This window comes from Dipteris shenzhenensis, chromosome 16, assembly GCF_047967505.1.
Source record: "Dipteris shenzhenensis isolate YYH24624 ecotype China chromosome 16, Dip_SZ_1.0, whole genome shotgun sequence".
NCBI classification, from domain to species: Eukaryota; Viridiplantae; Streptophyta; class Polypodiopsida; order Gleicheniales; family Dipteridaceae; genus Dipteris; species Dipteris shenzhenensis.
The window spans coordinates 52,600,606-52,627,009 of NC_141611.1; the positions used below are offsets into that span (position 1 = coordinate 52,600,606).

Here is a 26,404-nt window from a genome sequence, read left to right on the forward strand (position 1 = left end):
CCATAATGAAACTTCATAATGGCCGAGCGAAGGATCACAAGAAACTATGCACTAAGTTCATTGCATTTGGGATTAACCTCCTAGCCCCAATCTTAGCCAAGCTATTTAATAAAGCTATTTGCTTGGGGTTTCCACGCACCTGGTATTACGTACATTTCCTAAACTACTACTGCAGATCACGGGAGTAGCACCAACTTAGTTCCACCCAGCCAATTCCTGTTGAAGCGTGAGAGCTCACAGAGAGATCAAAATCGAATCACATCAAAGTTCCTTCTCCTTCTATCACTAACTCCAACAAGCCCCATCTCCCTAGATGGATCTAGATGCCACATGTCATCATCATAGGGCCTTCCTAATGCATCTTTTCACCCCTCTCTTGGGATACTTTAATTCCAATTGCCCCTAGGCACATTGCTTGCATTAGGCCCTTAGCCTTAGAACCACCTAGTCTGGTGCTATCAGCCCTCACCTAGGACCTTAACATTAATTCCCTCATGATCATTTACATGAAGCGCAAACAAATATATTACAAACATAGATCTTTTAAGGAAAATGTCGACTGATTCTTCCGAGGTCATGCTACCTTGGCTAGAGCGTAACATTCCTTCCCTCTTCAGACATCAGCGTCCTCGATGATAAAATCTGGGAACACTCTCTACAACTGGTATACGGATTCCCAGGTAGCTTCTGATAGAGGCTGACCATGCCATGCAACCAACACCGTGGGTATCTTCCGATTTCGCACTTGCATTGTTCCTCGGTCCAGGATTCTTGTTGGTTTGCGTCTTGCATTATCCTCTATCTCCTGAAACAAAACCACACCTTCGATTAGTGAGTCACCAGTATGCAAAGATTTCTTTAAACGAGAAACATGAAACACTGGGTGCACCTTGCAACCCTGTGGCAATTCTAATTTATAGGCTACCTTGCCTATTCTCTTTAGAATTAACCACGGCCCACAGTATCGAGGTGATAACTTAGCACACTCTTCTGAAGTTAACGACTTCGAGTGCGAAGCAACTCTGAGAAAAACTTTTTCTCCTTCGTTAAATTCTCTTATAGACCGGTTTTCATCCGCATACGCCTTGGCTCTATCCATAGCCTGGCGGATATTAGCTCTCGCAAGTGCTAGCATCTCCCGCATCTAAACCACAAAGTTCGCGGCACTAGGCATTCTCTGAGGTATTCCAACTGTAGTTGGATTTGTTGGTCTATAATCATAATTTAATTCAAACGGACTAAACTTCGTAGAGGAATGTTTTCTATCATTGTAGGCAAACTCTAACAATGGCAACCACTTGTCCCACGTATGTTGCCTCAATGACACATATGCCCTCAGCATATCCTCTAAAATCTGGTTGACTCTCTCTGTTTGACCATCCGTTTCAGGATGATCCCCACTACTCATTCCCAACTCAGTCCTTAGTGTCTCAAATACCGCTGTCCAAAATTCACCGGTAAATCTGACATCTCTGTCTGACACTATGGATCTAGGCAATCCATGCGGACGAAATATATGTCTAATAAACAAGTCCGCCACTTTCGGGGCACTAACAGACTCTCTAGTCAGAATGAAGTGAGCCATCTTGGTTAGACGATCAACCACCACAAGGATAGAATCATATCCACCTTGTGTCGTAGGCAGCCCTACAATAAAGTCCATGGAAATGCTCTCCCACTTACTTAGTGGTATCTCCAAGGGCTATAAAAGTCCGGGTGGCTTCACCCGCTCGGCCTTGCTTACCTGACACGAAAAACACCGTGTCACATATTCATGAATATGCTTTTTCATCTTTGGCCAAAAGAAATCTCGCTTCACGAGATCATATGTCTTCTCGACTCCTGGATGTCCCGCACATGGGCTATCATGGCACTGTCGAATGACTCTCTGCCTGAGATCATTCTGACTAGGTACTACTACCTTGCCATTTCTTTTTAGCATACCATCCCTTATGGCATATCTTGCATATGTTTAGCCTTTTCTGGATGCCAGGTCATCCTTTTCTTCCCCGAGTCTAAACACATAAGCTTTAGGCCATAAGCTCTGGACAAACTCGTCCACCTTTTGAGTTTCTCTAATCTCGGTCATTAGAGCACTCTCTAATACCGTAAAACTCATATTGTGCATAATGCGAGACAACGCATCAGCAACCTTATTATCCTTCCCTCTTTGGTACCGAATCGTCAAATTAAACTCCTACATGAGCTCTACCCACCTAGCTTAGCGGCCCCTCAAGTCAGGCTGTTTACAAAAATGTTTCATAGTATCATGATCCACATCCACATAAAACTCTGTACCATACAAATAATGCCTTCATGTTTTCAAAGCATGGATAACAGCATACAACTCCAATTCATGAGTTGGCCAATTCCTTTGGGAGGGAGAAAGCTTCTTGCTTTCAAAGGCTACTGGCCTTCCCTCTTGAAGGAGAACTGCTCCTACCGCAATGCCACTTGCATCGGTTTCCAGGAACAACGGTTTCTGGGGATCAACTATTTTTAACACCGGTCCTGTGACCACAACTTGTTTTATGGTGTTAAAACTTTCTTGTTGATTCTGTCCCCATATAAAAGGTACCTTATCTAAGGTCAGATCAGTCAATGGCGATACTATTTCGGAATATCCTTTGATATGCCTTCTATAAAATTGGACAAATCCCAAGAATGATCGCAAAGCAGTCAGACTCTGAGGGATTGGCCAAGTCAGTATCGCAGCCACTTTCTTTGAGTCCATTTCTACCTCCTCTGGAATAATTATGAATCCCAAATATTCAAGTCTAACCATACACACTATAGTTTGCTTTTTATTTACATAAAGACTGGCTTTCCTCAAAGTACTGAACACTATTCTTAAGTGTTCACGATGCTCAGTAATACTTTTACTGAACACTAAAATATCGTCAATAAAATATACTACAAACTTTCCGATATACGGACGTAGTAAATCGTTCATAAGCATGACGAATGTAACTGGAGCATTGGTAAGTCCGAAGGGCATTACCAAAAACTCATAATGACCAAACTTGCTTCTGAAAGCGGTTTTATGCACATCCTCGGCTCTAATCCGGATCTGATGGTAGCCACACTTAAGATCTATCTTGCTGAAAATCACGGCTCAATGTAATGCATCTAGCAAATCATCAATCCGAGCCATCGGATACCTGTGCTTAACAGTGATATTATTCAATGCTCTGTAATCTATACAGAGGCGAAACGTATCATCCTTTTTCTTCTTTAATATCACTGGCGAAGCAAAAGGTGAGAAACTTGGTTGAATCTGGCCCAACTTGAGGTATTCTTCCAGTTGTCTACGCACCTCCGCTTCTTCAGTAAAACTCATTCTATAGGGAGGTCTATTTACAGGTTCTGCCCTCGGGATCAGTTCAATTTTATGCTGAACATTCCGCTCTGGAGGTAACCCATAAGGTAACTCATCCCTAAAACATTCAAAAAACTCCTCTGCTATTAGATTAGCCAGCTTGGCCATCTCACCACTTTGAACAACATCAGTGCTAGCCGAAGAATCATCAACCGGCTCTACCGATGCCGTACAAAGGAATAAAAACTCTTCTTGAGCTTTTCGGATTTCCATCACGGAAACCAACAGTCCCTGAGGTATATCTTTTTCACCTCGTAAGACATAAAGCACATCATTCATCTTGAATTGATATACGTGCTTTTTCCAATCAATGGCTGGATTCTTCCTAGAATGCCACGCCATACCCAGGGCTATATCTGCATGAGCAAGCTTAGTCATTTCAAAATCAAGCTTCTTAGCATAGTCCTGAATACGAAGCTCCAACTGGGTAACCCTTTGGTCCCATACTTCAGTTGAACTTCCATCTGCCATCCTGACTATATACGCATAGTCAGATGGGCTAGTCTTTAACTTCAGCCTCTTCACGAGCTTGGAGTTAATTACATTGTGAGTTGACGCCGAGTCAAACAACACAATGACATCATGATTGGCCACTTGCCCTTTCATCTTAATTAACTCCGTATCATTAAAGACTGTATACCCTGTTGCTACGGGCTTAGATAAGATGTTATCAAGTGCACTCATTACTAGTTTAGCAACAGACATACATAACAAACAAGGTACTGACCTCTGAGAAGATTCTGCTAGCTGAATCTGCAACTATTCCGCTCTGAACTTCCCTCCATTTCCACGTCGCATTCTGAGACTACCATCTCAGCCATCCGACGATCCTTATTTCGTGGACAATCCTTCCACTGATGAGGCTGAAGGCAACCAAAACACAAGCCTTCTCTCCTCGCTTTTTCTCTTTGCTCTGGGTTTAAGGGAGACTTTGACCAAGCCCGAGCTGCCATTGGTGTTACTTTCCTCTTCACTCCAATGGTGGTACTTGATTTAGGAGTTTCAGCTGGTTTCGCCTGCTTGGCTTGACCACTCGGCTGAGAACCACTCCCTTTACTAATCCACTTCTTCTTAAACCCAGATTTCTTCTGGTACCCATACTGGGTTCCGACCTGCGCAAACCCACTTGGCCTACTGCCCTTGGCATCTTCATAGTTCAGAGCTATGGCTATTGCATCATCCAACGTGTTCGCATACTTAGCCCCAACTTCCATTTTAATCCGATCATTCAATCCAAATATGAAATCTTTCACTTGGATTGATTGACGTAGGGGTTCATCAACCTTCATTATGCTCTCTCGAAACTTATCAGTGTATTTGCCACTGACAAATTTCTCTGACGAAGGTTTCTATACTGATCCCAAGCTCGAGATGCTTCGTCAGGAGGTAAGAAGTGTTTCCAAAATTCCCTTTTAAACCCCTCCCAGGTAGTGGATGCAATACCATCTTTCTGTTGTTTAATCCACCACCGATCCGCTGCCTCACTAAACATGTGGGTGGCCTCGCGGATTTTCTTGATATCATTTCTCATTTCACAAATGGCGAACGCCTCGTCCCATTTGTGCAACCAAGTCTCAATGATATCGGAACTACGGTCATTCATCCGACCAGAATACTTTTCCGGCCTATAATTGGCAATATTAGATACTTTAGCCCTCCTAGGCTCGACCGTATGGACACTAGACTCCGGTTCCATCGGAGCCTTTCCTTTCTCATCTCGAGAAGGTCTGGCAAACATACTGTGTATCACTCTTCTAAGTTTCAGACTGCCCTGCATTTGCTTGTAACTATTGCGCTAATAACTGCTGCAAGGCATCCTCAAGTAATGCAATCCTGCCGGATAAGGTGTGAACTACTGGGCGCGACACCTGCTGGGTCGGCCTGACTCTTGACTCACCAGGGTCCCTCTTGGAAGCTCCTTCTTCTGCTTCCATTCAGGTCAATGGGTGTTTTTTTTTTTTTTTTAACACCGCTAGAACACTGTATTTACAAACCGACAAAATTCTAACACAATTCCCTATACTAGGGAATACCTGCAATCTGACAACTATACTGACTAGGTAATTGACACAGGCATATATCCAAATATCGTTTTTCCCTATACTAGGGAAATTCCTGCAAATCAACTGTGACTAAAGCACACAGGCATAGTCTCAAAGACTGTCCATCCCAACTCTGCTACAACCACAAAAGCCTAATCTGTTTCTAACAAAACAGAAATGACAAAAACAAAGGGGAAAATGGGTAAAGTGCTCCCTGGTCTTTCTCCTGCCACCCGATTTAATACCCCTGAAGTCTTCACGTAGCGCAAATGTCCCGAAGCCTTCTTCTGCTAAAGCCTTTGCAAGTCTCTAGGTTTCTGCAAAACTCTGTGTTTCTGACAGGAAATCAACTGACAGCAGATAAGTGGAAACTGGTGGCCAAAGAAAACTTCTCTTTTTTTTTTTTTTTCCACAGTAATTGGATGGATAACTGTCTGGTTACACTAACTGGACCAACTGGCTCTGGTTTGGTGAACAGATTGGTACCACCAATTGATACGCTCCTCAACTAGAGTCTGCTGCACTGACGACTCCTCCCGTCACCTGTCTTCCGTCTGGCTTACGGGAACCCTGCTCTCTGTTCCTCGTCAATTTCCACAGTCTAATCTCTAACTACGGTTAGTGATTAGATAGGGTTTTGTCACTTAGACAAAACCCTCATCTCTTTCATTGTACTTCACTTCATTCAGTTCACTTTGGGAGTGACCTACGTTCAGCTCACTCTCTACTTGCTCACTCTTGCTCTTGCTTCCATGTTTCTCACACTTTCCCCACAACTCGATCTGCATGTTCCTCACCAAGGAAGATGCAATAGAACCCTTGGTATGATGATGAGTGCAGAGAGATGAGAGCTCACCTCACACATGAGCGAGCCCTTGGCCACTTGACATCACCCGAGGCACAACGGATCTCACGGCAACTGACACACCGTTAGCGGCGGGCCTTCCTCACCCAAAGATTGGACGAGGTGATCAGTTCATTTCCAAGGGGGGATCCCACCATTGGCTGGGGGCTACTATCGGAGGGGAAGCCACCTATCCCCATCACAGACCCACGTGTTTGGCACACTTATGCATGCCACCATCCCCATCACAAATCCAGGTCTTTGGCACACTTATGATGTTCCAATGCAGGCACCACCTGATATGTCCACTATGCCCAAGCCCACCACTTGCCACTTGTTAAATGCACAGAATGTGCGGGCTGCACTGGAAGCACAAGACCATTAGGGGCTATGAACTTAGCATTTCGATCATGGACAGGAGGTTTTGGCTCCGATCCTAGCGCAGATGTTCAACCACGCCATATGTCACAGCTTCCCACCCTCCTGGAGTACCACTACCATTGTACCGATACACAAGGCAGATGATCCCATAGATACTGGGAACTATCGCACTCTCATGATTGGCCATACGCTGGCCAATATCTATGGATCGGTACTGGAGAGGGCGATCAGCAGCCATACAGAGGCACACGGATAGCGTGCTCTAGGGCAGGCAGGTTTCCAGAGACAGCACTCCACACTAGACCACATCTTCACCCTGAGGACTATCATTGAGGAGGCAAGGTTGAGACGCCAAAAAGTCTACGCTTGTTTTGTAGACTTTCGGAAGGCCTTCGACACTATCCCGCGATCTTGCATGATCTAGAGACTGATCTAGAGACTACAAGATATGCAGATTCCATAGGTTCTGATCTAGGGAGTGGTGAGCCTATACGAGTCCGTCAGAGGGAGAGTTCGTGCCCCAAGAGGCCTATTAGGCTAGCTTGAGAGCACGATCGGGGTAAAGCAAGGATGCCCTTTCTCACCGACTCTCTTTGGGCTCTACATTGATGAGATCACATCTTTCATCGACCACCTAGGAGGGGATTCCATCTTTCAGATAGTTGACATTCCTCCACAAAGTTTGGGACCTACCTCGCGAGAGACTTCCGAGACTGGCACTAGAGTCTTTCATACGACTAGCAGAGAGTGGGGGGGTCGGTACAGCATGGTATGCACACATCACCGCATGGTTTGCCAGTCACGGCATTCAAATGGACCGGCTTCCCCCGTTTCAGTATAGCATGGATGCACCGCCCGAGTTGATCCCACAGGATGACATTAACTGCATCATACGCTTAGATCTCCTTCAGCTCCACACATCTGGCACTTGGGGGGGGGACCAAGAGTTCCCCACCAAGACCCAACTCTACTATGACCATTTCCTGAGAGTATCGGAGGATGGGCTCATCATCAAACCTCAGTATCTCGAGGACAGAGGAGTCTCACACGCGCTGAGGGTTGCCATCAAACAGATGCGGGTCTCGTTCCATCAGCTGAGGATCGAGGCAGGGAGAGCTGCAAGCATACCCAGAGAGCAGCAAACTTGCAAGTTGTGCACGATGGGGGCAATCGAGACAGCGGAGCATTTTCTGTGTGTCTGCCCAGCCTACTATGAGATCCGAGAGCACTACCATTGCCTTTTTCAAAGGGGACATGGCTTTGGCACACTCTCACGACTGATCCACTTCCAGCACCAGGTTTGTATTGAGATCTACCTAATGGAGATGCAACGACACAGAGAGACACTACTACGACATATCAGAGAGCAATAAGATGGGACCACCATACCACAGGGCACTAAGGTAGACCGAGCGTAGAAACACGTCACGGATTTCTACGCATTTGACTCAGCTCCAAGGCACTCTTGGGTAGAGGAGGAGGAGCTAGCCAACATGAGAGATGTATGGATCTGTGGAGAGAGCCGACACAGCATTGCTAGGCGAGGGACACAGAGACCGTACATGACACCGCAGGTGACCAGAGCACACACAATCGAGGCTCGACCTATTTCAGCTCTCCTCAGGGGAGATCGATCGAGGTGAGGCCTCACCTGGACATAGCCCATCGGATCCAGAGATCGAGGAGACCACGCCCTCCACCACCACGGGAGACAGCCCAACAGATGCAGATACGTGAGCTCTTTGCATCTCATTAGAGAGCCACCATGAAGCCTGGATACATGGAACCGCTTCATGCACTTGGGACTCTAGCTCTGAGCACTTGGTATTTTCATGCCACCCTCATGCTATTTTGCTACTTTTTTGCTATTTTGTACTAGTATAGCATTTTAGTACTCAGCAAGGGCCTTAGCGAGCCCTTTGCCCTAGCCCACAGTGGTCTGTATGAGTTACTTGATTCCGTACTTTGTCTCATAGGGCCTCCTGCAGACGTTAATATCGTTTGTACACTCTCTCTCTCTCTCTCTCTCTCTCTCTCTCTCTCTCTCTCTCTCTTGGACGACAAGCGAGTTTCACATGCCCCCAGGATTGCCATTGAGTAGATACGGGTCTCATCCCATCAACTAAGAATTGAGACAGGGAGAGCTAGAGGTACACCTAGGGAGCACCGGATCTGCAGACTATGCACTTTGGGAAAGAGAGAGACGGAGGAGCATTTCTTATGTACCTGTCCAATCTACTATGAGATCTGAGGACGTTATCACAGACGTTTCTACCTTTGTTATTCATGAACATCAGTTCCATAAAGTAGAAGTTCTTATCCTTTGCTACCGAATGCATAAGACGATCTGATGCCAAGGGACAAATTTCTTCCAGAAGCACTGGTCCAAAGACAAGTCGCTTAGATCAGAACTAACTGCAGCCTTCAAAAGCACTCAATTGACCATAGTCTCAAATCCCTCTCCTTGGAAACGGCTTCCTCAGAGTCTATGAAAGGCCATTGTTTTAAGTGTCCCTCCTTGGTACAGATTTCCTCATAACTTGTCATAGATTCATCACAAATCCCAGGATTGCCTACAAGATGCGGTTATTAAGAAAGCACAATTAGGATATACCTTTGTAAGACTAGAATAAGTCCAATCATACTTTTTTGTTGTTCTAAAGATCAAAAATCTACACAGAAAATAAAAGAGAAAATAACAAAGAATATGAAAGAGAAGAAAAAAGAGGTAAACAAAAACTTTTAAGAAAAACAAAAGGAAGACATACTTAGCAAGCAAAGCAACACTTATGTCATCATCAGTGCCCAAGCATAAGCAGCTATACTGGGTTTCTAAAGACCCGCGGAGTCTCTTGGGCAAACCCAGTGCTTACTAAAATACATCAAATAAACAGAAGAGAAAGAAAACAAGAAATAAAGAAGAAAGGAAGCAGGTGACTAAGCAAAAATAAACAAGCAAGTCAAGAAACAAAATCTTCCAAAAAACTGGAATATCGCTCTCTCTCTCTCTCTCTCTCTCTCACTCTCACTCTCACTCTTATTTAAAACGTAAAAAGCTAGATGGTCCTTTACACTTATGTATTGTTTCCTACAAAGAGTCAAAAATACATTTCTAACTTAGAAAGCACAAGCATACTCAAACAAACTCTCTTTTGAAACTAAAAGAAAAACGGGCTATTCAGCTCCTCGCTTTTTGTTTTCAGCTTATGTTCAATCATTCTAAACATACCTAAGGCCGATACACCATAGATAAAAGACTTCATATCTAAGATTGTGCGTACTTTTTTCATTATTTTCCTTGGATTATACCTCTTGTGTAATAGTAAAGTGATCAAATTACTACATTGAGTGATAAAAGACTCCTTAGTTGTACAAAGGCGGGAAAATCTATGGAATTGGGAAGAAATGACTCCATATTTTGCCAAATCAGAAATGTTTGAGTCAATGTGAGGCATTTTTATAATGTGTAAACCACTATATTCAGGTTGTTCACGTTTATCATATATATCAACCGCTAATCCTATGGTAGATTGAGAAATTCTAAGATCTAAGAAAACACAAGAATCCCCTCTTGAAGTGCAATTCAGTTCACAAGAGTCACGAGGATAGATTCCTTCTCCAAAAGCACTAGCATCTTTGCACATAAAGTCTTGAAGTTAAGAACAAAAAAGCATCTGCTCCTTTAAACTGGTGACCGTATGACATAGAGAAGTCTTGTTAATTTGTAGACCTCCACAGTTCTATGGTTCTTTTAATTTCATGCTCATCCCTCTCTCTTTGTAAAGATTTTAGTTGGAAACACGCTCCATCCTGTAATATTTATAATAAACTTGCCTTCCTTCAATTCTGCAGAGCTCATTATATATTACTTGAACATTATTATTCCAAGAATATTGCAGTATTCAGCATAAAAGGATTCTTCCTGGCTACGACAAGTTTATCTGATTGCACCCTTGGTTTCCATGCATGACCACAAAATAACGACCAATAAGAACTTACGAAAATCAAATAATAAGGGCCCACAAACCTCAATAAGGCAATTGGACCCAAGACTCGCATGTTGCCCAGTTGCAATAGAAACATTATTCACTGAAAGATCTCGCCTTCCTAAATTTTTTAGGTAGAACATTCCATCCTCCTTCAGCTTGATAGTGGCCTAAAAGCAACAGAATAAGTCAGGTAGGATGACCACAATAAAGACATCAAAGATTACATTCCATCATATCAATTCACCATCCACTTAGGAAAGAGACTTAAACCAGGTTATGGCAACATAGGCAACCTGCCGACGAGAAACCTTGTTTGCACGACCTTCCTTTCCCAAATCGATATCAACAAAGTTATCTTGTGTCACTCTCCCTAGTAACACCTACATATAATATCGAAAATCAACCAATCATAAAGATGCATAATGTATACAAACAAATATGTGACCCAAATGATACTGAAAGCTTTGTTTAGGATAACAGAATGTTAGAAAGACAGCTATAAATTATCCTATATCAATTGCATCATTTCTGATTTATTTCTGGCAGAATATTTGAGCATTTATTGGACATTCAATGTTATTTATTATTAATTAACATTTACATCAAGAAGAGCATACAATTGGTGGAGCCTTTTCCTGGCTACTATCCAAAACAAAAGAACCCTATGTAAAAAACATCCATCTTCATGCCATAGTCCATGAGAATGAAGAACTAACAGACCTACATACTAGACTTCACAAGCCATCATCTGTGACATTACACATGCATATACATATAAATATAAATATTTAATGTTAATGTATTGTGTATACATACTTACATATAAATATCTTTTTTTTTTAAATGTATGTATGTATGTATGTATGTGCCCACAGACATATATTTATTTATTTAGTTATTAGCACTACCTCTCAAAGAGAGATAGTGCTATCATGCACGATTGAAGCCCCCCTTGAGAATTTTCACCTATTTTTTAGAAAAAAATTTAAACCGTGTTCACTGAAGGAGAGTGGATGCCACGCAGCACTCCAGCATCCGCGCAAATGTCCTTCTACATCCTTGGCCGATAAAATAAACACTCTAGATTCTCTAAAGTGCTATTGATGCTTTTGCGGCCACCTGTAAGGGAGTACATAAATGCGTGTGTATCCTATGGCCTCCTAAAAGTGGTACTCTTGTTGTACTTGACCTGCAGCAGCTTATAACAATCAAGTAATCCATCAGCACAGAATCCCAACCAGTGCCGCGACCCATTTGGTCGCACGTCTCTGCAAGTCTCTGCTTCTCTAGATAAGATTTTGCTTGGCCGTGTCAAGGGATTTAAAATTGCCCACGATGTCATAATCTTTCTCCTCCAAGAATTCTTTTCCAGAAGATTTCTTCGAATTCAGCCCAGGTTGTAGGTTTCGGCCACAATTCCTTCCACAAAGGAAGTGCTTTGCCTAACAAATACCCTACATCAAGCTGAATTTTCCTATCATCAGCATAGGGATGAAATTGGGAAGTGTACCTGCCACTTGTGTAGCCGAGTATCAACCACCTCCTTGGTTTGGCCTTCTGTTCTCCGGTATAAGGATCGTGGGCAAAGGGATGAAACGAGGAAGAGGAAGAGGTGGACATCAGTTGAACTCTGTGTAACATACACCTTCTATGAATCACAATAGTTGTAGGGAAACTCTGGTGGATGGAAGTGCTATGCCAAGATCGGAGAGTGTGAACCACAAATTGCCTTCCAGAAGCTGGAATTCACAAGCCTACAATAATTCGCCCCCCTCTCTGACAATCCAAACCCCAATTTCCCAAGCGATTTCAAGCTCCTGCAGTCCTTTCCTACGTTTCCTTGTGTGAGAAGTGCAGCGGAACTGAACAAAGAAAAGCCCCAAGAACTGATGGGCAAAACCTCTAATAGATGCTCAGGTGATGCTGCAATAAGATGAAGATCAAGTGTGCGAGGGGGGGCCTATAAATAGACACCACACCCCTCCCCCCTCCCCCAGTCGGCTGGTCTAACAAGCCAACCAGCAAGCCTAAGGTGGGCCGACCCACCTACTGCATAAGGCCACCAACCCCCTCTGCTCCACATAGGGGCTGCCAAGAAGCTCTACAAGGGGCTCTACCCCTGGCTCTAGGTACGCGACTGCACTGCTCCAAAGGGCCAACCCCCTCCTGCACTCTCATGGACTGCCACGCAGCCATGTAAGGGCACTGACCCCCCTACCTATAGGCCAACCAGCAGGTCAGCCCACCTCTACCTATACAAGGCCAACTCAACTGTGGCCACGCAGGCCCCCAACACTGCCCAGCAGAATGCACCACAGCACAGGCTGCCACGCGGCAACTAGCAGGCCAAGAAGAAGCCCTACCTCCTGGGAGCCCTAGCAGGAGTGCACCACCATAGCAGTCCCATTGGGCCCCGAGTCTCCTCTACACATGCAGATCTGCCCTACTCTACACTAGGCTAGCCCCACGAGGGGGCAGGCATGCTCACAAAAAGACCCTCACTCATGAACTAACCTAGCCACGGGACATCGACCTCCAACACCCCCTCTCAGCTCTTGGATGGAACATGATCTCCAGGGAGCTCTGTGTGCCGCTGGAACAGCCGGAGGAATTTTGTCGTGTGACATTTTGTCGTTGAAGATCACCACAGGTATTATCGAAGAAGCGCCCTCTTGGCTTGAAACATCTCAACACGATCACTAGAAACCTGGTGCTGATAAAGATGATGTCCTGAGCCTCCATAACATAGTAGGCGAGGAGTTTCGAAACGCCAAGTTTTGAAATGCGTTTCGGGGTTTCAGAAACATTTCGGGGCAAACCGAAACGTCTGTTAAAACGTTTTTAAAACATTTTAGTTTATTACCACCAGAAGTCCAATACTTGAAAAAAACTCATGAAACATAGTACACAGACATTTGATATGTCAATTAGAACTTGAAATTGGATGCTTGAAACATATTTCTAATTTCTAAATCAGAAAATTAACAATACATTTTAGATTCAAGCATCAATGGTCATATTTCATAATTGAAAAAGATACATGGAATCATGAATCATGATTCATGTCTGTGCTGCAGTTGGACAGGCTAAAGGCAAATGTACGAGCTGAAGGTCGATTTCAGCATACCGGCGATGTATGGGTGGCAATTTGAGACGTACAGGCGGCAAAAATGTGACGCTTTTCCTCCTCCAGAGCTTCAGAAATAAAATCTTTCTTGGGGGCTGATGTACCTTTCTTAACCACATCTTTCCACTCCATCATCTTTGCCTCTCCCTTGCTGATTTGTTGTTTGAGTTCAGCATGTGTTCCTTGTATTGTTGCTTGCATAGCTGCAGTATCTCTTCGGAGAGTGGGATTTTCTGTTTTGAGCTCTTCCATGGCCTTGGAGGTCCCCTTCGTGTCTTTTAGTTGCTGCACTTCAAACCCCAAAGCATGTACCTTGTCTTGGAGTCTGTTTTGTTAAGTTTCCCACTCAACTATTTCCTTCTCCCATCTTCCCTTTCCTTCTCCCATTCTTCCCTTTTCGACTTCTTCTTTCTCCACTCTTCTTGTATTTTCCCTCCTTGTTTCTTCACTTCAGCCAGTGTTTTATCCACACCTGCTTTCTCTGTTGGGCCACATTTGTGACCACTATCAATTTTCTCGATCAATGCCAGGCATGCCGAGGACATTAGATGTGGCAGTGTGAGTTGTCCCTGCTGTGTAGGCTGTCATGGCATTTTCTAGTGCTTGCTTCCCCCAAATATTCTCTACACATCCTCGTGTAGGCATTTTGCAAAAGCTCTATTTGTCCCTTGTCTATTTGCAAAAGTGCAGAGAAACAGAAAAATATAATTTCCTCACATTTATGTGCATGTTTGCAGCCTGTAGTGGTCTTTAGGTGATCTTCAACTGAACTGGTATTCTTCTTCTTCTTTTTAAGTAGTGCATTGTGAATAGATGTTGATGAAGCTCTTGTTGGCGCCTTTTCTTGATTCGAATCTTGATTCTTGGTTGTTCTCGCTGTTTTCTTGAAAGTCCGAGGGCTAAAGCGAGGGCAGAGAGAGATTTAGGCTGGATGACAGCCCGTGGTAAGGCCCAATGGTGTATAGGCTAGGCGAGGGCTGAGAGTAGACCCAACGGCCTGTTTTTAAGGGCAGCTCCACAGCCTGCCGCTTGGATTGCAACAGGCCAGGGAGGGGGCTAAGGGGCTGGCGAGGGGGCTGAGGGGCTAAGGGAGGGGTTGGGCTGAGAGAGAGAGAGAGAGAGAGAGAGAGAGAGAGAGAGAGAGAGATATTAACATCCACCGGAGACCTCGCGGGCCTATGGGACAAAGCGCACAAAAAAGCGAACTCATACAATCCTCAGTGGGCTGAAGCAAAGGGTACGCTAGGACCCTTGCTGAGTACTAATCTATGCTAACAGAATCATAATCATAAACATAATCATAGTCATATCATATCAATCAATCTATCCAAGCGCTGGGACGAAACCGAAGCCTGGTACCGTGATGGCTCTCTGGTGGGCTGCGAAAATATCCGGTATCTGCGTCTGTCGAGCTGTCTCGAGCTGTGGCGGGGGGCGTGGTCTCCTCACTCTCTGGACTCTCTGGGCTATGTCTAGAGTGATCCCTCATCTCTGTCGGTCTCCTCTGAGGAAAGCTGTGATAGGTCGGACCTCAATAGAGTACTCTGGGGGCTCTCTGTCGCACATGTGGCCTCTGCGTCCCTCTCTCAACGGTACTGTGCTGGCTGCTCATCCAGACTGCTCTCATATCGGCTAGCTCCTCTTCCTCCACTCCACTGTGTCCAAGGGCTGACTCAAATGTATAGAAGTCTGTGACGTGCCGCTGTGCCCGATCACCCTCTATGTCCTATAGTGGTCTAACTAACCCCTGCTGCTCTCTGATCTGTCATAGAAGCGCCTCCCTGTGTCGCCGCATCTCCATCAAATAGAGTCCGATACAGACCTGGTCATGGAAATGGATCAATCATGACAAAGGACCGAAGCCATTCCCCTCTAGGTAGAGACAGTGGTAGCATCCTCGAATCTCATAGTAGGCTGGACAAATACAAAGGAAATGCTCCTCTGTCTCAACCGCCCCCAACGTACATAGCGTGTAGATCCGCTGCTCTCTAGGTATACCCGTTGCTCTCCCTACCTCAATCCTCAGCTAATGGGATGAAACCCGCATCTGACCAATGGCAATCCTCGATGCATGAGATACTCCTCTATCCTCAAGATACTGGGGTCTGATAATGAATCCCTCCTCTGATACTCGCAGGAAGTGGTCGCGATAGAACTGGGTCATGGTGGGGAGTTCCTGGTCCTCCCCCCAAGTCCGAGATGTGTGAAGCTGGAGGAGGTCTAACCGTATAATACGGTTGATCTCATCTTGCAGAATCAACTCAGGAGGTGCATCCATGCTGTACTCAAAGGGGGGAGGCCTATCCATCTGGATACCGTGCCTGGCGAGCCATGTAGATATGCGTGCATACCATGTGTCTGCCCCACTCTCTGTGAGTCGTCTGGATGACTCTAGGGCCAATCTTGGGAGTCTCCAATGGGGTAAGTCCCACACCCTGTGGATGAAAGTCATTGTCTGAAAGATGGCATCAACCTGGAGAGGTGTCATGGCGAACTCTACCTGTACTATCTCATGTGGAACTGAGGGCTTACATCGGATCATCCTCGATCCCATCGCCACCTGTAGCCACTCGAAGCTCCTCCAATCTGTCCTCGGAAGATTGCATCCCCAGAAAGATGCTGCATACATGACAGTCGGTCGCACTAGTGTGTCGAAAAGCCAGCCCTTCGTTGGTGGATCCTGCAAGTGAGCCTGGAAACATTGCTGCTCTAGTCTAGCCATAGCACTATGCCCTCATGTGAGTCGTGCCTGGGCTGCATGTTTCATCGTGAAATTGGGTCCTGTGAAGACTGCTCCCAGATATGTGTATGACTGCACTATCTCCACTGGTTCACCACGATAGGTGAAAGTAAGTCGATTAGTCACTGCTCGTGAGGTGTTGAAGATCATAACCTTAGTTTTCCCAAGGTTGACCGTCAGATCTCTCTCTCTCTGCAAAACACCTCTAAGGCCTCCAGATCTCTCTGTAGTCCCTCCGTTGAAGAGGATATGAGGACTATATCATCAGCATATAACAGTATCTGTATGAGGAGATCCCCTAGTGATGAGCCCTCACTACCTATGCGATCTACGAAAGATGTGATCTCATCAATGTAGAGTCCAAAAAGAGTCGGTGAGAGAGGGCAGCCCTGCTTCACCCCAATAATGCTCTCGACCCACTCCGATAGGCCGCCTGGGGCACAGACCCTGCCTTTGACTGACTCATATAAGCTCATCACACCCCAAATCAGTATCTCTAGGATCTGGATCTCCTGTAGTCTCCAGATCATGCGGGATCGTGGAACAGTGTCGAAAGCCTTTCAAAAGTCTACGAAGCATGTGTAGACTTTCTGATGTTTGGACCTCGCCTCCTCAATGATAGCCCTTAGAGTAAAAATGTGGTCTAGAGTAGAGTGATGTCTCCTGAATCCTGCCTGCCCTAGTGCTCGTTGCCCCGTGTCTCTGTGTGACTACTGATCTCTCTCTCTAGCACCGATCCATAGATCTTGGCCAGTGTGTGGCCAATCATGAGGGTAAGATAGTTCCCAGTGTCCATAGGGTCTCCTACTTTGTGTATCCATACGATAGTAGTGGTGCTCCATGCTGGTGGGAAGTCGTGGCAAACTACAAGGTTAAACATATGTGCAAGGATCGGTGCTAGGACCTCCTATCCATGTGCGAAGTGCTCTGTCCGAAGGCCTTCGTGATCCTGTGCTTTCCGGTTGTGGAGCTGGTGAAGTGCTGCCCGCACATTCTGCATAGTGAATAGATGACAAGTAGTGGGCCTGGGCATAGTGGACATGTCTGGCGGTGCCTGCTTCGGGCCATCATATAAGGAGCATGCATAGGTGTGCCACACGCCTGGATTGGCGGTGATGGGGATGGGTGACTTTCCCTCCGCGAGGAATCCCCACCCAGTGGTTGAGGGGTGGGTGGAGGGGGGGGGGGGGGGGGGGGGGGGGGGGGGGGGTGGAAAAGGGGGGGGTTGGTGGTGGAGAAGGTGGGGGAGGGGGCACGCTAAATTAGCAGCATGCTGAATTCGCAGGACACTGAATTAGCACCATGCTGAATTGGCCGTATTTCAATACACACTGAACCATATTTCAATGCACTCTAAATTGCTAACTCAATGCATGATAAATTAGCCACAAGGCACTGTCTACTCTTGATTCCACATCGAAGAAGAATCAAACTAGAATTGGGACCTCGATCGTGCTGAACAACACATGCACTACTTGAGATTAGGAAGAGACCTAGGAGCTAACCCTAAGCCTAAGGATAGTGCCTCAAATACCCTCTTGCCCTCACCCCTACGCATAAAACTCTATAATACCCATACTTAAGATAGGCACCCCATCCAGTCTTAAAAAAGACTGCACAATCATGATTGGTCATGCCATAGTAAGGTTTCCACAATACGAGGAGATCGAAGACAACCGGAACAAATGGAAAGCTATTCATCCCTTTCATAAACTCCTTAAACAATTAAGACCATAAGTCTTAAAAATTCTTACTTACTTCCATCTCCCTATCTCACACTGGCCTTGTCTGAAATTATTGATTAGTGAGATGAATGCATATCTTTGGAAGATGATGCACCTTTACCCTTTAGAAATCTCCAAGAAAGCAAATTACAGCCATTCTACAAACAAGGAGTAAAAAACATAACTACGGATTCAGCTCAGGAAGAGACCTTCCAAGAACAAGCAAGAGCTTCTTTGCTAATGCTATTTCCTGGATCAGGGAGGAAATTTCATCCTTCTAGTTACTGAAAAAAAAAAATCAATGAAACCTGAGATCCACAATCAATTCAGCAAGAAAATGTACCTCGCTTCTAGTGATTAAGTACTGTAAATGGTGTCCATAGAAAATAGCAATGGCTCCTCGGAGATGCAAAGTCCTTTCAAGAGCAGCACTAGCACCTTGTTCCAACCTCATAAAAGTCTTGCGGTGTCTCTTGTACAAGCGCCGAGATTCTACAAGAAGAGAAATTAGCAAACAATGCAAAATTAAAAGTTCAAAATGCGCATTTATTTCAGAGTTAAAGAGAAAAATCTACAATCAAAAGATGTAAAAACGACACGCAAGACAACAATTCAACTTTGATCTCCTTCTAAATACGATCCTTGAAAAAGCAACCATATGCAACCTGACCTTTTCCAACCTAACAAAAAAGCAGCAGGTAAAGCATCTTCATAAGCACCATATTTGTCAGAAGTGATAGGCGTAACTCTCCAACTTTGCCATTCCATGTTTTCTAGCATTAAGCAAAGTTTAACTGAGCCAAAGCAGCATAGTAATGACTGTCATAACACGCTTAATACTCGAATTATGAGAGAAAACAGAGTTTAGATTAAGGATTTGCATGGAGCATATGGAGACTGCAAACTTGTGACATTCACCAAAATAAAGTTTCAGCCCTGCCAAAAAGATCCTACAAATAAGAAAGGGCATCCTAGAGAAACTACCACAAGGCATGCTACAAAGTGCAATCCTTTGAGCTGCAAGACACAAGCAACAGAAAAAGAAACTAGCAAATTGAAGAACCTGAGAAAACCACATAATTCAGAGACCAAGTGAAGCTGGCAGCAGGGCATTGGATGACAAAGCTAGCTACAGGCTGGAAAACAAAACAAATGTGAGAAGAGAGCAGACATCACAGGAAGAGACAACAACAAAGGACAAGAAAAACTACCTCAGCAATACAACAGCCAGCAGAGCAGCATAGAGCACAAAAGCCTTTTAAAAACTAGCAAAGTAAACAGCCTAGCAAAGTACAAAGACAAAAAAAGGTCGTAGAAGGAGAGAACCTCAATACTAAATATGCCACCACAGCTTACACTAGCAAGTCAAAAACACAGGTAAACTCAACTACTTGAAGTAGCAAGCAAAATTTTACACAAAAACGGGACAAAAAGAACCGGATCCAAATGGCAGCCAGCACCTAAGCAACCCTCGAGACAAGAGAAATCTAAAGCAATTTCCTATTCGACAATACTATTAGCAAAAGCTCGTTAAAGGGCTTCCATTCTAGCAAGAACTTGTCTCTCTGCAAGGACCCATGAGCCTCAAACATTCTCCATTCAACTAGCAAGCAAATTTTTAAAAAGCATTGTTGGAACCTGAATGCTGATGGCCCAGTACCTGGGACCAACCAGGCCGCCTAGCCACCGTGAGGAAAGGTGAGGCTGGGATATGTTCGCAGCTCTTTACGAGTCTAAGAACACATCTAGGATTCTCACACTGAGAAACCCAATCAACAAGAGTTTTCGCAACAGCAATGAAATAGGTCATGCTTACGTACTCGGGATCAAGGATTACAACAATCAACTCGCAGCAACAGGAGAGACTATGAATCCAACAAAGATGGTTCAAGTCATCCTGAATGGACTAGGAGAGGGATACGAGACTAGTCCAGAGTATTGCCATTCAAAGACAAATTCCAAACTGAAAGAGTTACAGTCAGTGTTATTTAATAAAGAACTGAGGACTCATGCCATTCAAGGATGCAAAGGTCATTCCAATGATAAAGCATTCACAGCTTCACACAGAGGTAGAGGCAGAGGTAGAGCATCTCAGAGAAGTAGTCATCATCATCAACAGCAGCATCCGCAGCAACAGCAAAATCAGCATCCAAGAGAAAATCATTCCAACCGAGGAAGATTTCAAGGAAGAGGGAATGTATCCACCAACTTGTCAAACATTCAGTGCAAGTTTCGACACTGTGACAAAGATTTTCGCAAGAAGCAGTACAACCGAGGAGGTCAATCTAGCTACAATCGAGGGAATTTCCGTGCAAGAGGAAATCATCGGTGGACATTCAAGTCACAGTCATTATGCTAATGAACCTCGGAATATGTATCTTGCAAGTGAGGATACACAGAAGACTGAAACAGTGTACACTGACATAGATTGTAATTTCCAAAGGCAAATGTTGTTATTAAGTTGATCAAGCAGATCAAGATCCTTGGTACATATACAGTATTGAATCATTGCATGGGACAAAGCATCAGGAATGGTTTACAGAGATGAAACCATTAGAAGGACAGAAGAATATTATCTACACTACAGCTAACACACCAAATCAAGTTCAAGAAAAAGACATTGTCCCTATGAACAATTTTACTGATACGAAAGGATTAGTGAAAGATGTACTCTATGTTCCAAAGCTCAGCAAGAATCTCTGGTCAGTTGGACAAATGACAGAACACAATTACAGAGTCAGCTTCGATGGAGATGAATGATGATCAAAGATAAATCTAGGGAATACCAGCTAGTCAAGGAAGGACACTTGTTCAGAAGACTAGCTTCAGTACCAAATTTGCATGCCATGTCAGCTCAATAGCAACCAATGCCACTTTCCATAATTTGGCACAATAGATATGGACATGTCAATCACAAAAGATTGATGCAGCTAAGAAACCATAATATGGCAATTGGAATTCCAAAACTTCAATTCCTTGGAAAAGTTTGCGAAGCATGTTACTTCAATAAACAAAAGAGAACCAATTTTGACAGAAGCATCTCTAAAGCAAGAGGCATTCTTCATTTGATACATACAAATGTATGGGGTTATTCACAGACCTGCAGCATCAATGGTTCACTGTACTACCTAATTTTTGTTGACGACTACAGTAGATATTGTTGGGTCTACTTTTCGAAACAAAAATCTAAAGTTTTTTCCAGATTTCAAGAATTCAAAGCCATGGTTGAGAAACAAACAGGCAGAAAGATCAAAGACCGAAGATCTGACAAAGGAGGTGAATACATGTCTTCAGCATTCATGAACTTTTACATAAGTAATGGCATTCGAAGACAATTCACATCTTCAAATTCTCCTCACAAGAATGCAATAACTGAAAGGAAGAATGGGACTTTAGAAGACATTGCTATAGCAATGCTCAATGAGAAGCATCTTCCAAATCAATATTGGGCAAAAGCCATTGCCACTGCAAACTACTTGCTTAACTGAACTGATTCAGGGTATGACACCTTAAGAAGCATTCACTGGATACAAGCCACGCATTGGACATCTCCGCATATTTGGTTGCATAGCATATGCCCACATACATGACAATCATCGCAGAAAGTTGGATGTTAAGTCACGCAAATGCATCATGGTTGGCTACAGTGAAGAAAGCAAAGCATACAAGTTGTACAATCCCATCAACCGAAAGGTCATTATCTCCAGAGATGTAATATTTAATGAAGAATCAGAATAGAAAACATCAAATACTCAGGAGATAGTCACACCAAGTACTCAGACACCTACAGAAAGGGTTGATACAGAAGAGCAAGAATTGCCAGACGAGCCACAACAACTCAAACGGTCTACTAGAGAAAGCAGACCACCAGCCAGATTGACATATGCTCAAAAACGAAAAACAGTACAGAAGAACTAATGTACTTCGAAGACGAAGTTCACAAGCAAGAATGGCGAGCTACTATGGATGAAGAAATGGAAGCTTTGTACAAAAACAATACTTGGAATTTATGTAACCTTTCACCAGGAAAGAAGTTCATCGCAAATAAATGGGTTTACAAAATAAAGTGCAACCCAGATGGAAGCATAGAAAGATACAAAGCCAGACTAGTTGCAAAAGGTTTTGCACAGCAATATGGTCAAGATTATGATGAGACTTATGCTCCAGTAGCAAAGATGGATTCTACTAGATTCTTTATATCACTAGCGACACTCACCAGATGGAATGTGTATCAACAAGAGGTCAAAAATGCTTTTCTCAATGATTACTTAGACGAGAAAGTCTACATGCAGCAACCAACAGGTTATGTTGAACCAAGGAAAGAGCATCGTTTGCCATCTCAAGAAAAGTCTCTACCGCTTAAAGCAAGTACCAAGAAAATGGTATAGCAAAATTGACAAGTATTTTGCTAATTTGGGATACATGAAGTCCAATGCAGAAGGGGAAGACATTGCTATAGCACTTTTGTATGTAGATGATCTAATTTGAACAGGAAGCAATGAAAGCTTCATCAGCAAGTTGAAACAAGACTTATGTGCAAAGCTCGACATGAAAGATCTTGGACTTATGCACTATTGTCTTGGTATTAAGTTCTAGATAGACTCAGACAGCACCTTCTTCAGCCAGCAAAAATATGTGGACAGTCTCTTGAAAAAGTTTCATATGGCATGGCAGATTGCAAGATTGCAGCCACTCCCATGGAACAGAGTCTGAAACTTACAAAAGATCCAAAAAAGCCTACAATTAAAGACAAGTACAATTGATAGCTCATCGGAGTTCTTATATATTAGACTATCACAAGACCAAATATTTGTTATGCAGTAAGTTCACTTTCACAGTTTATGGAAAATCCAATACAATCTCATTGGAATGCAGCCAAGAGAGTCTTGAGATACATCAAAGGTACAAGACCTACAAAGCAATGAGCTGGCTCTATTGAAATACAGGTTCAAGTTCCTTAGATGATTAAAAAGCAAACTAATGCCTTTAGTTTCCTTAAGGCATATTCAAACTATCCATATGAACCTCCAAACTACAATGAAAGGCTAAGCCACGTTTTTTTCCCCTAGAGTAAACAGCAGAAATCCATTACATACTCAATGAGATGAACACATAGAGCAGCAAAGCAAGCTAGGACCTGATGATCCAACCACCATATACAAAGGATCATCCTCTAGAAACACAATTTCAATGATAAGACTACATTCTCACGGACAACTCATCAAATAGACATAATCACGAATGAAGTAACAATTCAGCCAGATACAATCCAAACTTCTTGACAAACAAATATTATTGGAATACCTGCACGTGCTGATACATCCTCATCAAATGCTGGGTCCAGATCCATGTCTAATATCTGTGTTTAAAGAAGAAATCCATAAGGCAGGCCTCTCAATAATGACATGCATTGTGATCTCTCTTGTCTAGCAAAGACATACATTTAGTAACGCAACCTACAAGCACACCACTCTACAATACCCGAGGTCCACAGTCAGGAATCAACCTCTACAAAGAAAGCTTTCATTTTCTAAAACTGCATGCTTTGTCAAGATGCCAATTACTATCTATTCCCATGAAACGAGTAAAAAATTAGTCTTGTGGACCTAGTGGTTGCAAAATTCATATAGAATAAGCATATCCTTCAACGGACAGTAATAGATATGGCCATGCGTAAGGCAATGAATGTTGAACATCGTACATTGTGTAATATCATGGACAGTTTCATCATAGAGCTTGTTAAATTGACGACGTGTGTGAGGGTGATTTTCTTAGAAGAAGGCTACATTTTTGTAATGGTGGTAGCTTTTGTTTTTGGTAGGAGGTTCCTTGAGCGTAAGAATTGATGTTCTTTATTGTTGGAAAGGTCACCTCCCCATCTGTAAGCCCCCATATGAGGAGAGCATGGGGGAGGTAGACCAGGGGATATTGGGGCTGCCACATGGGCAACACACAGTCTGCCATGTGGGCAGCTGTCAAAGCAGGAATCCATGGGCCTGCAAAAGAGGCACACAGGTGGCGGCATAGGCAGGCTGAAGGCGCCTGCGTGGCGGGCTGTCTGGCAGAGGAGATGGCGCAGAAGGGCGGGGCAGACCAGCAGATTGGGTCGGCCACATGGAGGCCAGGTGGAGCAGCAAATGGGGCTGCTAGTGGGCAGTGGCATGCCTTATATAGGGCTGGGCCCCTGCCTTGTTGGAGGGCTAAAGGCCCTAGAAGTGTGGGCCAAAGGGGCCCCAGTTTTAGAGCCCTTAAAGGGCTGGACCAGCAGCAGCCTGGTCGGCCAGTATGAAGCTGACTGGTCGGTTTTTATGACAGGCCCCTGGGCCTATAAAAGGAGGGCCTCCAGCCCTCATAAATCATCATCTGGAGCAGCACAGCCTCGGCAGACTGGAGCAGCAGATCAGTATCTATAGGGCCTACATCCAGGAGGTGTATAGGAGGCTGAAGAGCTGCAGACAAGCTGAGTTAGGGCTGCACACCTAGGCTGACATCCAGGACAGCAAGGTGTAGAGATCAAGTCTGGACAGAAAGTCTACAGACGCTCGACAAGGAGCACGCGGGCTCGAGTCTAGAAATAGCTAGAAGATAGGAGAAGTACCTTGTGGTAAGATCAGAGGACCACACCATTGGTGGGACTCTGGATCTATCTCTTTTGTATTGTGTCCATAGTTTTAGACAGAGATATATTATTTTGGTGGTTTCTCTATCTGGCTGGTTCATTGTCTATTGATGAGTCTGCACATCTATTTTATGCACATAAGTTAAGAAGTTTGTGATTCCACATCCCACACCACACTGTGTGAGCTCTTGGGCTATTCTATCAGTCTTCCGCTGTGCGTACCCTCTCTTGGGTCATTTCTAACATGGTATCAGAGCCCAAGTAGGAGGCTCACAGGTGTGGGAGCCTGAAGGCAGGGACCTTGCTGAAGGATGACCCTGATTCAGAAGCTCTTGGGAATCGACTTCCACGACTAGAGGATTGTGCCCTTGCAAGAAGGAGGGTGACTCAAGTTCAGATATGTAGGCAGTATGGCAGTATATGTATTGCACAAGATGTCTTTTGATCAGATTTCATCATGTATTTATCAAACTTCTCTTAGTTTCTTTCCTCTCAATAACTATTTCATGTTGTTAATGGTTAAATGTGATGTTTTATATCATTTATGTGTTTCATTTTCTTCTCTACGTGTGATGTGAATAGTTCCCCCCCTTTTTTTAACTTTATTTTTCTTTTAATATTTTAAGTGGTTGCACCTTAAAACTTTGGAAACAAAATTCTTCCGACACTTGCACCTAATACTCTTCACATGCTACGCACCTAAAGAATTGTACAACGACGCTCTTGCGCACTATTCACCACCAATGATGTCAAACACACAAATCTAAAACACTCACTATTATTTTAGATGCTCGCACCTCACAATTTCAGAAACAAAATTCGTCCGACGATTGCACCTAACACTCTTCTCATTAAAGAATCATACAACGATGTTCTTGCCCACTACACGCAGCTCTAAAACTACATAATGGCCAAGCCAATGATCACGAGAGACTACGTACTGAATACATTGCATATGGACTAAGCACCAGTTTCCCCCACACATGGACTCTTACTACCATCAGTCCCATTCACAGGGCAAGGGATCCCATTAGTGGAAAACCATAGGACCATTATGATTGGCCTCTCATGTCCAACATCTATGCATCATGCTCGACACACAAGTTAGCCAATTTGCAAAGCTCCACGAACTTGATGGATAGACATGCTTCTGTTTATAAAATGTGCCTTTGATGAACCATTGTTTATGAGCTGATGAATGAGCTGTGCCTTGGAAGACTCCAAACAAAGGCAGAACTGCACCTCTAAAAGGTACAATACAAAGAGCAAAAAAGAACTATTTATAGGCAATAGGGGGCTGACTACTAGTCGACTCTACCCTAGTTGGCTGGTTCGGTCTAAACGGACCCACCTAGCAGGCTAACCCAACCCAATAGTCGACTGCATAGGCTATGGCAAGCAATGGAAGCTCAAAAATGGAGGTGAGAAGACAAAAATCAAGATGTTGTAATGAATTGCAGCCAAAATTGAGAGTGGAAGCTTAGTGCCCTAACTGGACTAAGTGTCCTAACTATCCTAATTGGTACATGTACTAACTGTACCAACTCACCTAACAGAAT

At 44.0% G+C, this 26,404-nt stretch overlaps 1 protein-coding gene across 2 annotated transcripts in view; it reads right to left on the reverse strand.

The window, feature by feature from the left end:
- LOC147893116 (uncharacterized) overlaps positions 1-26,404 on the reverse strand; it is a 68,899-nt gene that overhangs the window by 24,819 nt on the left and 17,676 nt on the right. For both annotated transcript variants that reach the window (XM_087387209.1, XM_087387208.1), the window contains exons 6-9: positions 23,531-23,585; positions 18,570-18,718; positions 10,929-11,015; positions 10,674-10,802 (exon numbers count right to left, since the gene is read on the reverse strand). In XM_087387209.1, the coding sequence (XP_087243335.1) occupies positions 10,674-10,802; positions 10,929-11,015; positions 18,570-18,718; positions 23,531-23,585 (420 nt within the window). The remainder of the gene's footprint in view (positions 1-10,673; positions 10,803-10,928; positions 11,016-18,569; positions 18,719-23,530; positions 23,586-26,404) is intronic.